The following is an 11,614-nucleotide window of genomic DNA, read 5'->3' on the forward strand; positions in this document are numbered from 1 at the left end:
ATCTTGCTTGACACTGCTATTCAAAATGCAAATCCAATTTATTTTGTTGGAAATTATAACTGAACCCGGCTTTAGTTTATTTCTTTATTTCAATTGAAGTCATTTCTCAATTATCATACTTGTATCACAATTATGTAAACAGAGTAATGCTTTTAAGCTACAAACATGAAAATTTATTGGGCTTGAGATGTAGAGATGCTGCACTCAAATAACTCCCAACTAATACAGCATTTTGGACCGCTAAGGCACTGAGCTTGACACTCAGTTTCCTTTTGCTTACAGCTTCATACTTGGTCACAACAAAGAAGAAAAAAGGAAACCATAAAGGCCTAGTGGTGGGAGGAGCATCGAAGACAGTTGCACTGGAAACCAAATCCTTTAGAGAGGATAGTTTGCCGAGCTTCATAATCCATACTAGCATCGATATAGCAGATCCTCAACTCTTCCCCTACAACATCAGGAAAGGAGAAAAAATAAAAAGGATGAATACCACATTGCCTTGGTCCCAACCAAGTTAACAATGGAAAACGTTGCAGAGCAGACCAGAAATTCCGAGAAAAGAAATAAGAAAAAAATGTTCAATCACGCTGCACAATGGCTGCTGAAAAACATCAAACAAGCGGCGATGTTGGATTTGTCTATGATGTAATACTAATGCTGGGAAGTGGCAGTTTTATCCATGCCAGAAGGCTTTTCGGCTTAGGGAGGGAGGTGGGCAAAAACTTAAAGATGGCCTTGTCTAATTGTGTTTGCACTCGGTTGCTAGTTGCTCTATATGTTATAGGAGCCAACTAAGCTTGAAATGAAAACAGACCTGCTTCAATGTCACAGAGAGCCTTCACTCGCGCATCCACATTTTCTGGCCAAAGGATATGGGCATTGGGATCTGTAATGAAAATCATCAAGTCAACCATTTGATAATCAATTACAATTAGTTGTTTTCCTCTTCCTATTGCAAGAAGATAACATGGGAATGCCATTCACTTGACATAATTTTGTCTGTGTTATATGTCATTGTCCCCAGATTGCTATTAGAAATGCTCCATAAGTTATCATTACCAACCAACAGATTACAAATCCAACTGGTCATAAAATTTCAGCAAAAAAAAGTCAAAGAGTCAGGTATAAAATACTCTTCCAATAAACTCAAGCCCTATGGGGATGAGGGTTTTGTGCAGTTAAACTTTATTCGTAAATGAACAAAGAGGCTAATTTTCACGTGTGAAAAAACACAAACCTGCCAGGTCAGAAAGGAGCACGCTCACATATTATCAAGGCTACCCTCTTTTTTTGGCCAGAAAAGAATTGCAAACAAAATGCATATATCTTGAATAACCAATACTTTTTCGTGCAAAATGAAACCAGCGAGTCGCGACCCCATTTCGAGAAATTGAGCCAACATAGAAAGTGATTACTGTTCTGCATTTAGATGTGCAGGTACAATGATCACATGACAATAACCATGAAGTTCTTTGGAAATGGGACTGATTAAAATCAAAAAATTTGAGCTTAATATTGAATGTCTTAGGTGCTTGATTTAGACTGCATGAGACCGACTGCATGACTATCACAGGAGATTGATCTGAAATGCTTTGGAAACAGAATTCAAGAGAACCATAAAAAACCTTTTAGAGTTGCACCAAATTCTGCTAAAATTTGGGAGACTTTCATTGCTAAGCCGAACAGAGAGGTCAAGAAAACATTTCTTTGAGATTTGGAAAAGGTAAGAAGTTAATTGAAGAAGAAAGAGATCTCACCACAGTCATGATTATAAAAGGATGGAAGCATATAAATGGCATTGCCTACAGCTCCTTCTGCTTCCACTGAAGCTGCTGCTGAAGAAAGAAGATCTTCATATGATTCACAGGCCAATTCAACTCTAAAAGCATTGATGCGTATACGTGCCAATACACCAGTATACCATTGTTTGGTCAGAACTATAAAGTCAAAGATATATGGCCTTTTGGACCAAAGGATGCGGGACACTACATTTCAAGTAAGAAAAAGAATAGCGAAGCATCAATAAACACAAGCCCTGCCAGAAAACATTAGCTCTTTTCTGCCACAGAAGGATACAAGCCAGCTGCTGAGTGTTTATATCTGCATCTTGGAAAGTGTTTCTAAGCAAGCAGAATTCCTTTTCCACCTGTAAACACGTGGCAGCAGAGTTTAATTTATTACTTCCAAATTCCAGCCAGATATTTTTTTTTTAACTTAAAGGAGATTTCTAGGAAGGACAATGCGGTACACTTATTTGAAAAGATACAATCCCACTATGTAATCTTTACACTTGGAGTTTAGGTTTCCAATGATCAGCATCCCCAAGAGACTTTGATGAATAAGCAGTTAAAGTTATTTTGCAAAGGCATTAAGACTGGAACAGATAGATTCTTAGTCAACCTGTAATCATTGAACATCTTAATGCTGGAGTAGACCTTTATATTAAGTAGCAGAAAATGCAGAAGGAATTTGAAGAAGTGCAAGATAAGGTTACCAGAGAAATCATTTCAGAAGATAAACTAGCTGGCTGAAGAATGTCAAGACTACTTGCAGATGAAGATCCAGATATAACAAGGCAAGCAAACCGCTTCACTAGCAAAGGATATTTAAGACCATGCATCCTTGAAGAAAAGACAAACAAACAGAATGAGATACATTAAGCTCAGGCCATTTAAACAAGCTTTCTGATTGCAGAACAGACTAATAGCCTTTTCAGAAGAAAACACAATACACACATACGGTGACTCTTTAGTGCATATGTGCCTAATGAAAAAGCATGTGATTGTTAAAGTGGCCAAATGAAGCCAAAAGGTAGAAATCATGGTACCAGGAAGCAAATTTTTAACTTCTGAAGATGTTTGTTTATCCTTGTCACATAAAGGCATCATACAATATGACAAAATTTTCAATGCTACAGTCTGACAAGTGCTAGTATCAACAAAAAAGTGGACTAAAAATTTTGAAAAAATAAAAAAAGAGGTCACACTTGACTCATGAAAGTCTAGGTCCAGAATACAGACGAAAAAAGGTGTAATTACAAAATTCATACCAGCAATAATCATTAAAGGTTGACCAATCTGCTCTCCTCTCAATCTCGTGAAAAACCTAAAAGAAAGATGTTTAAAAATGGAAAATGTAAGTCAACAAACTCAAGGTCGAAGATGAAAAAGAATTGAGCTAAAAAATTTAGATAAAATCGTAAGAGCATGCATAAGATACATCTTAAGCTTAGCTTGGAACTAAGTCTGCTAATACAAGTAAAAAACAAGTCAGCAAAAACTGAGCATCAGTAATATATCAATGCACACATATCTGGATCATGCAGCTAAAATCGAGAAAGACTTAATAAGATGCTGTCAACTTGGCCCATCAACTAGTCACTTCTCCAAGTCATGCAGCTCTCTTCTTTTTCTTTAAAAGTTAACTCTGTGAATTGATTAATTACTTCATTTATGAGGTGTAAGGCGAAGACGTCATATGAATTAAAGAGGAAGAGAAAAGGCAAAGATCAAATATGACCCCTTTCTCTGACATTAATCCGAATTTCCCTCTAAATATATCACGCATCAGAAGATGACCCATTTCGTCGGGAACAAAATATCAAACACCTAGTGAACAGTCCATTTGCCAAAACGCTTCTGCTAAAGTTGCGGCTCATCATATCAAACGGTCACAAAAAAACCCATAATCAAAACATGCGTGCACATTCAAAGTCAAATTGAAGCAATGGAATTACGTGTTAAAATCGTATTACTACAGCAACAGCCCACCTGCGATTGGTTTTGGCACTCTTGGCTGCAAAACTGGACATCGTTACTTTGGAAAAGGGGTCGTTGATCGGGGAGAAGCTTTCTAAGGCAGAAATAGCAGACGCTGTGGAGAGAAGACAGAGAAGGATGACAAACAATGGGCTTGGCGGTGTGAATGAGCTCACCGGCAGCGATTCTTCGAGTGGCAAACACGCCTCTGCCGGCAGAGTCGGTGAATCCGACTTGAATAGGAGGGGGTGCAGAAGGACGACCCGGCTGCGAACTGTCGTTGTCAGCAGCACCGGTTCCGGCGGTGGGAGTGGTGGTTGTGAAGGAAGAGGAGAAGGTGAGGAGAAATGGCGGTGTTTTGCAGTCGTTTTTCAGACGGGGGAGGAAGATTTTGAAGCGGGAAGCCCAACGGCTACCTCCCCGCAACATTTTTTGGCGGTAAAATCCGATTCAGTGACGAATTCCTTCTGGGACGCATTTGACGAATTCCTTTAGGGCCGGATTGATGGGCCACTCTCTATGTCGGTAGCCACTCATTTGACCCAATTGAGTTTGGGTCTCTGGCTCTAAAATTCTAAATCCTTCGAAATTTTGACCAATAAATCAAGTAAATCTTTTATGCATTCGACTCATAATGTCTAGATATATGAAATATACATAAAATTTGATTTTTAAAATTTTCAAAAGTTTCCACTCGAATTTGTTGTTTTACAACGGCAACAATCTACTCTACTTCTAAAGTAACCTCTACTATAGAGGAGTGAAGCTCAAAGGTGCTTGTATGGAGGTTGAAAGGTGAACCACCAAACCAGACAAGCGCACTTGAATTTGTTTAAATCCTATTTAGCATGCGAGTTTGGTAAATGCGTACAACTATATGTTTTTGAACATTGGCTAGCTTAATTACGATTAGGTTTGTTGTATACACAAAATCGTACTAGTTATGATGGCATACCCTATCCCACATCATTTGTGGAGGGTGTGTGTATGTAGTATTTAAGTTCCATGGGGGTATCAAAAGTTGACGTCTTTTGGTATTCCTACGTGGGGTTAATTTAAGTGTTACTTGCATAAATTCTTGACAAAAAAAAAATGATGGCATACCCTATGTTTTTTGTTATGTGACAAAATTAAATTATTTACTATTGAAACTAATTTATGATGATTCAAAATTTTTATTTGTAAAAAAACTATTTCACCAAAATTAAGTTCACAAAACCAAATCATGGCCTTCTGTTTTTAACTTATTTCCTTTCCTATAATGTCAAGTTATAAGTGGACTAGGTGTTGGCACTCTTTTTTGGGCAGTGATTTTTTTTTTTTTTAAGTGAGAGATCTTCTATTTGGAACCTTTAGGGATTCTATGGTAAGAAGTAGCCAATTATACGCAGACAATTCAACACAACTGTCTAGTTTTAGTCATCAAGCCACTACCCATAGACAGTTATATGTTTGTTTGTTTGTTTTTGGCCGGAGGACAAGTTAATCAACTGGATTTCATTTTCTTTCTAGTTTGCACGTCAACATGTATACTTCACCAATTGCAACTTTGAGGAAAAGGGATATCCCATCTAAGGATCAAAATCTTGTTAATTAATGTTTCAGCTAATGAGCTTTTCATAGTAAATCTTTAGTGATGCATTTATAACCAGCCTAGTCTTTTTAGATCTTAATTTAACAGTTTCGTCTTTTTTTTTTCTTTTTTTAAACAGTCGATAATAGTGTACTCTACATCTACTCCTACTCTAACCTATTCTAGGGGATGACCCAACAGGACCTATAGGAGGCCGACGGGAACTAAACCACTATCGAATCAGACGGATGCACTACACATCCGTTTGGATTTGTGAAGAGCCACATACTGTGGCAATTGGTGGGAGGCCAACAAGCCTTAATGGCTTGATGGTGGCCATCGGTCCAAACGCTGGTAGTTTTAATTTAACAGCTTAGTTAACACTGCTTGAAATTTGTCATCGGTGTCTAGTTATTTTGTAGTATTTGCACTTGGCGAGTTTCCTCTGTCCAAGGCCAAAACTGAAAATAATCCAGACTGCAGCTATATGCTGAACTTGTCATGTTTACCTGTGAAAGTGGACGGCAAACCAGTTCCTCAAAAGACAATCTTTCATTGTATATACGACTAGTTTTGAAAGAGATTGTGTTGATTTGGTCATGGAAAGCTCCAAATCAATTTGTGATTGAATGGAAACTTTCTGGCAAGAGCCTGCCGCTCTGCTTGATTAATTGGTGGATATTCATCAAGATTGGTTCAAGATCAATAATTGCTATAAATAGGCAGTAAAGTGGCTATGCTTAAGCATGACTCAAAAACACTTCTTCCCTGACTAGCTCTCAAAGCAGCACAATTTTCCTCCAATTTGATTAAATTTTCAAGCCTGTTTGCAATGGCGAAAACCTGCATCGTTTTCATCACTCTGATGGCTCTCAGTTTCTCCCTCCTTGCTTCGGCATTTGATGAGCAACCACTGCAAGATTTTTGCGTCGCGAAAGCCACTAGCCCAGGTACCTACAATATTACACTTCATATAAATATGATCCTCCACGCATTGGCACATTTGATCCAGGAATTAAGTAGCAGTTTAATTACACATAATACTTCCCTTTGAGGTTTTAACACCTTTTCCATCTTATAATAGCCAGGCGCAGCGTTAATTAGGGGTGTAAACCAGCTTTTATCAAACCGAGTTCGACTCGAGTATCGAGTAGCTTAGTTCGTCTTTCAGCGCTAGCGTTAATTGATATATTCAGTTCGACTGACCTGACTTTTACGTAACTTTCTACAACACTTGCAGTGGATGTGAATGGCAAGACTTGCAAGGAAGCCAGCAGCGTTACCGTAAACGATTTCGTGTTCGCTGGTTTGCACCTCGCCGGCAACACCACAAATCCTGCAGGCTTCAGCGCTACCCAAGTATTTGCTGCTGAGCTGCCAGGGCTGAACACCCTGGGCATCTCCATGCTACGCTTTGATTTTGCGCCATGGGGGGTGAACGCCCCTCACGTTCACCCCAGAGCCACTGAAATGATCACTGTTCTTGACGGAGCTCTCGAAGTCGGCTTCATAACTTCAGCTCCTGATAACAAGCTTTTCGTCAAGGTCCTTCGAAAGGGCGACGCCTTCGTCTTTCCTGTGGGACTTGTCCACTACCAGCGAAATGTCGGCTATGGAAATGCTGTCGCCATTGTTGCACTCAACGGCCAAAATCCTGGTCTGGTATCTGTTCCAAGCACCGTCTTCGGATCAAACCCAGCCATCCCTTCTGACGCTCTGGCCAAATCATTCCAGATTGACGAGAGCACTGTGGAAGTGATTCGATCCAAGTTCTAGGCTAGCCGAAGTGGGAGTCATGAACTGTGACCAATTATGCAATTCCTTCATACTATGAATTGGAGTTCAATTTCAAGATTTATTAAAGGGGCTTATAATTGAATTCATAGAGGGAATACTACTAGTTTTTTTTGAAGATTTATGCAAGACTTTGTTGTCCTGATAATGCATGAACGGTTGTCAGCAGTGAAATTATTCCCCCCAAGAGAAAATCTAAAATTTTCTTGAAAAAAAAATTACCATAAAGATCAGGAGGACAAGGTAATGGGAAAAAGTAGACTTACACATATATCAAGCACTTAATTGAGTACAATCATTTGTATACACAAAAGAGAGGGTCGGCCTCGGCTTCTGATCCTCATAGTATTCTTGGTCAATAATGTTAAAACACTAGCATTCAAGGAAAAATCAGTTAATTAAGCACCACAATCGAAGTTACAAAAAATGATCTTCAATCTCGTCCATCGACAGTCTTCATTGATGCAATGGTGATATCCAGTCAAGGTTTTCCTCTGGATAGTCTTTCTGCAGTTCTTTTGGAGAAATGAAGCAGTCCATAGAAAGGCCGGGGACATTGAAAGCAATATCATCAATCGTCCATGTTTCTTCCATTCTCGTGAAGGAAGGGCCAAACTTCAGATTGTCTCCAAACCTTGTGATGATTACAGTAGATTGACCTGAATGCGCAATCTTAACTCCCTCGACGCTCCGATAATCTTCCATTTTGGTAGCCATTGTGGTTTCCCAATACGAGGGGAGTGAGCCAGGTGACTGTATTCTGGTCAAGTACGAGTCCTCTAAATAGATGAGCAAGCCACTTCTCTGGCTGAAGTAACCAAAGACTGCATGCTTGATCATCTCTGCTGTGTTATCGCTGCGCTCGACTAGGTCCGTATGGTTGGCAGACAGTTTTAGCACAAAGCAATCAACTCCAAATATTTGCTTTTCTCCCATGTACTCCGCTTGCGAGAAGATGGTAGATATAGCCACAGGGTCTAGTCCCTGAATAGCCAGTTGATGTTAATTCTTATTTTTCACATGAAAAAACCACCCATATTGTATCACAGACACAAAGAGCTTAATTCCAGCCTGAGTATTCTGACTCTTGGCAATTGAAACTGTTAGGAGATTGAAGAATTTCCACTTTTTTCTGAACAGCAAATATTTTTTCTGGGCTTGGGATAGTAATTATCTCAGGATTAGAAATGGAGTTCATTATCTACTAGTTGTATATATTATCCAAAAGTGCGAGTGTGACTACTTACACGAAGGATCAAGAACATGTACTAAAAAGTCACATAAAGGCAAAGCAAAAACCCATGCTGATGTTGGGCTCCCATGCCTTCCACTAATAAGAAGGGAATATTCCACATCAAAGTAAGTGCTTTAGATGGTGTTACGTTAGCAAAAATAGCAAACTGGGGGACAAGGCAACATGGAACCTCTAGCTACCAAGTGACATTGGAGAAATATCCATAATCTTAGTACAGATGAAATACACAGGACAAAGAATAGGAAAGGCAAAGATCAAAGATGATAAAAACGAATAACTGATCAGTCCTTTTCATTAATGCAAAGAATTCAGGGTGAGGGGGCATTTCTTGCCTGGAAAGATCGGCGAAGAGGACGGGCGCCACCCTTAGCAGCGTGGACACCTAGCCAAGGGGTGTGGCGCCAGGCCAAATGGCCATCGCTACCAGCTACAACTTTGTGACCCGCAACAGCTAGCTCAATTAGCCACTTATTAGGCAGCATTTGCCACATAACAAAGCAACCTTTTTGTAAAGCAGCATTGGATACATTTGCAGCTGAGGCAGAGGCAGCCAAGCCCCCTCCTAGCTGATCATGGTCCACCATTGCCATTGCAACTTTTCCCGTGGCATAAATATTCTTCACCATCCCTTCTAGCTTTCGGCAGCCGGTTGCTGCCGTAAAATGATGGATTATGTATTGGGCTGATGAGGACACCTAACAAAAACATTTTGAGAAGGCATTTAAGTTTCGTTCTTGAACGAGGGAGGAATAAATGTCTCTCTAGCCACTTGAATCAGACAGCCATATATAAATTAATAATCAGCAAATGAACTCATGGCAATCCCTTCCACAGCCTTAAAATGGCATCTTTCTGATTTATACCATGTGCTATGCCTCTTTAAGAAAAAAATAAAGAAATCCACTTAATTTTTGTTTGATAAAAATAATGATGGGGAGTGGGAGTCTACTGATCTGTAAATGGCTGTTAACAACAGTTTGGATGGGTAGTCAGTACAACAAAGGTCAAACGTTCACATGGTGACTTCCATGTTATGTAAACACTGGATTGCCATCAATTATGAAGAGGAACAAAGGATAAACAATTGACTAATTAAGTTAAAGAAAAACAACAACATAAGACCGACATTTACATAAACTACTTGCGTAATTTTAGTCATCAAGCTCTTTAAATTATGTAGTACTAACGTTGTGGCCAAACAAATAAAATACAAACGATATGCACAAACATTAGGACATTAAACTATTACATGATGGTTAATTAAAACTCCATCGTTACGTGCAGCAAGAAGAAGTAAAGCTAAATGGAAAATGAAAACTCTAAGCACCCGGGTTCGATGGCATCATGATCATGTAGCAATGGAACAGAACGCAAAGGGACAAAAATTTCAGAGGGTGATTAAGAAAGGAAAAGAGAAACTCACTTCAGTGATGGGGTGTTTGGGATGAACAGCCAGGGGAAAAAGAGGGCATCCAAGAACACTTAAGAGGAGTCTGAGGTCTGATTTCCTGTTGAAAAGCTGCAGAGAAAAGTGGTCTCTCAACCATTTTCTCCACGTCTGGGCTTTACTAGAGCAGTTCTTGGAGTCTTCTTCATTTACAGGTTCTTCTGATAACGGTGCAAGACGGCTCATCTCTCTAGCTAGCTAGCTAGCTTTTCTCTCGATGGTATGTATGGTGCAGCTAGCTAAATCTTCCTCAGCTAGATAGTATTAGCTTCCTAGCTCCTGCTGCAGCTTTTCCTTTCTGTTTTCGCTTTCTAGGACGGGAACAATGGCTGCAGACAAGAAGTTGAGAATAAAAATAAGGAAAGACAGAAGACAGAAAACAGAAAAGGACTAGTGGGAAACTGCTGAAGCAAAAGAAACTGTTTGAAAATGAGTAGAGAAGGGAGGAGGAAGAGCACTTTGATTGAGCCACTTTTAGGACATCTGAGGAGATAGAAAGGAGGGAACATCTGGGGCAGCTGCCTCATTACGCACCTGCAATTCCTGCGCGTGATCATCACTTCTCTCTTACACATCTTAACTAAGACTTAAGAAACATTTTTCATCAAACTCAAGTAACAACAATCTTTACATTAAATATTCCACAAGTACGTGAATGTTTTTCTTCTGCAACTGTAATGGTGTGGGTCAAAGGCGAAAAGAAAGTCCTATGCCGCAATAGTAACCTTTCTTGATTAAATAGTTTATCCAATCATTATCTAAATTACAACATTACAAGCGAATAACATAACACCCTAACACATTACCGTAACACATTTCTGAGATGTGATGTATATAAGATCAAAAAGACGTGTTTATAATGTAACAAATTTTCTCTTTTTTTTTTTAAGGAAAAAGAAACAATCCAAACAAAGCCAATAGACTTTTAGTCTAGTGACAAAGGTGAATAAGATTTGGATGACCATAATGCCTGTCTCCAGAATCCAGATTTTAGGAAAGGGGGCTAAGATTTGTTGGGATCTTCTTAAACACATATTCTTACCATCAAGATGTGTTTGTATATTATTGAATGGGGCTAAGATTTGTTGGGATCTTCTTGAATATATATTCTTACCATCAAGATTTGTTTGTATATTATGGAGCCAAAAATACAGATACTACGTGTATCTGTACATATAGATTTGCATATGCTGCAGTTTTTATCTTATTCACAAATATGTCGTATTTAGGCATAATGTAAGTAGTGTACCAGCGTATATGTGTCTTTGGTATTGTCATTTCCTTATCATTATGACAAATAAAATAATTAGTACAAGAGAACGAGGATAAAAACAAAAAACAAAAAAGAAAAATATTATTTACAGTCCATTTTTTGTTATGTGTGCTTCCATCATTCGTTTTTATCATATAATCTAATAAATGAAAACTGTACTATCAAGATTATATCAAGATGACAGTGAAAGTGTGATTAACAAAAATAGAAGTGCAAAAAACGTTTCCCTGAAAACAGATTTCTATGCAACCCAAAGCATATGGGGCATACTAATAGAGACATGTATCTGAGTATGTCTGATTGTGTATGATGCTGTTATTTTATTAGATTACTTGGCCATGAAGCTGCTTTGAAATGTATGGGGGAAGAATGTCCGAATTGAATATATGAATATTCAGGAAAAGATTCATTATTTAGGATCTGTATGCATTTAACTTGCAACATTTCATAGACTGGACCACCAGTTTGAGCATCATCACGAAGCACTCGTAACGGGCAAAAATTGTACTATAAT

General features: G+C 38.8%; 3 protein-coding genes across 4 annotated transcripts; 1 reads left to right on the forward strand and 2 right to left on the reverse strand.

The window, feature by feature from the left end:
* Nucleotides 1–53: 53 nt before the first annotated feature.
* On the reverse strand, nt 54–4,298 carry LOC113695547 (histone-lysine N-methyltransferase ATXR4-like). Of its 2 annotated transcripts, XM_027214680.2 has the most exons (7): nt 3,771–4,298; nt 3,050–3,105; nt 2,495–2,621; nt 2,077–2,146; nt 1,758–1,937; nt 815–886; nt 54–448 (listed from the first exon to the last, which is right to left on the reverse strand). In XM_027214680.2, the coding sequence occupies exons 1-7, from the start codon at nt 4,185–4,187 to the stop codon at nt 330–332; spliced, it is 1,041 nt and encodes a 346-aa protein (XP_027070481.1). In that variant the 5' UTR covers nt 4,188–4,298; the 3' UTR covers nt 54–329. The 2 variants fall into 2 exon arrangements, with proteins under 2 accessions (XP_027070481.1, XP_027070482.1); XM_027214681.2 differs by lacking the exons at nt 2,495–2,621; nt 3,050–3,105.
* Nucleotides 4,299–6,031: 1,733 nt separating this feature from the next.
* On the forward strand, nt 6,032–7,254 carry LOC113694753 (putative germin-like protein 2-1). The gene is made up of 2 exons (XM_027213616.2): nt 6,032–6,281; nt 6,572–7,254. The coding sequence occupies exons 1-2, from the start codon at nt 6,164–6,166 to the stop codon at nt 7,105–7,107; spliced, it is 654 nt and encodes a 217-aa protein (XP_027069417.1). The 5' UTR covers nt 6,032–6,163; the 3' UTR covers nt 7,108–7,254.
* A 118-nt stretch (nt 7,255–7,372) lies between these two features.
* Nucleotides 7,373–10,266, reverse strand: LOC113697548 (uncharacterized). The gene is made up of 3 exons (XM_027217216.2): nt 9,804–10,266; nt 8,713–9,075; nt 7,373–8,109 (listed from the first exon to the last, which is right to left on the reverse strand). The coding sequence occupies exons 1-3, from the start codon at nt 10,011–10,013 to the stop codon at nt 7,582–7,584; spliced, it is 1,101 nt and encodes a 366-aa protein (XP_027073017.1). The 5' UTR covers nt 10,014–10,266; the 3' UTR covers nt 7,373–7,581.
* Between the last annotated feature and the right edge of the window lie 1,348 nt (nt 10,267–11,614).

Source organism: Coffea arabica, chromosome 6e (genome assembly GCF_036785885.1).
Source record: "Coffea arabica cultivar ET-39 chromosome 6e, Coffea Arabica ET-39 HiFi, whole genome shotgun sequence".
In the NCBI taxonomy this organism is placed as follows: domain Eukaryota; kingdom Viridiplantae; phylum Streptophyta; class Magnoliopsida; order Gentianales; family Rubiaceae; genus Coffea; species Coffea arabica.

What these genes read in the sequence shown, in the direction of transcription:
- LOC113695547 (XM_027214680.2), bottom strand. Translation starts at nt 4,187, where the DNA reads ATGTTGCGGGGAGGTAGCCGTTGGGCTTCCCGCTTCAAAATCTTCCTC. An exon ending in ACCTTTAATGATTATTGCTG is followed by an intron (nt 2,622 to 3,049) that starts GTATGAATTTTG and finishes CTTTTCTTCAAG; the next exon opens with GATGCATGGTCTTAAATATC. An exon ending in CTTTTATAATCATGACTGTG is followed by an intron (nt 887 to 1,757) that starts GTGAGATCTCTT and finishes TTTTCATTACAG; the next exon opens with ATCCCAATGCCCATATCCTT.
- LOC113694753 (XM_027213616.2), top strand. Translation starts at nt 6,164, where the DNA reads ATGGCGAAAACCTGCATCGTTTTCATCACTCTGATGGCTCTCAGTTTC. An exon ending in CGCGAAAGCCACTAGCCCAG is followed by an intron (nt 6,282 to 6,571) that starts GTACCTACAATA and finishes CAACACTTGCAG; the next exon opens with TGGATGTGAATGGCAAGACT.
- LOC113697548 (XM_027217216.2), bottom strand. Translation starts at nt 10,013, where the DNA reads ATGAGCCGTCTTGCACCGTTATCAGAAGAACCTGTAAATGAAGAAGAC. An exon ending in CCAAACACCCCATCACTGAA is followed by an intron (nt 9,076 to 9,803) that starts GTGAGTTTCTCT and finishes TGTTTTTGTTAG; the next exon opens with GTGTCCTCATCAGCCCAATA. An exon ending in CTCTTCGCCGATCTTTCCAG is followed by an intron (nt 8,110 to 8,712) that starts GCAAGAAATGCC and finishes CTGGCTATTCAG; the next exon opens with GGACTAGACCCTGTGGCTAT.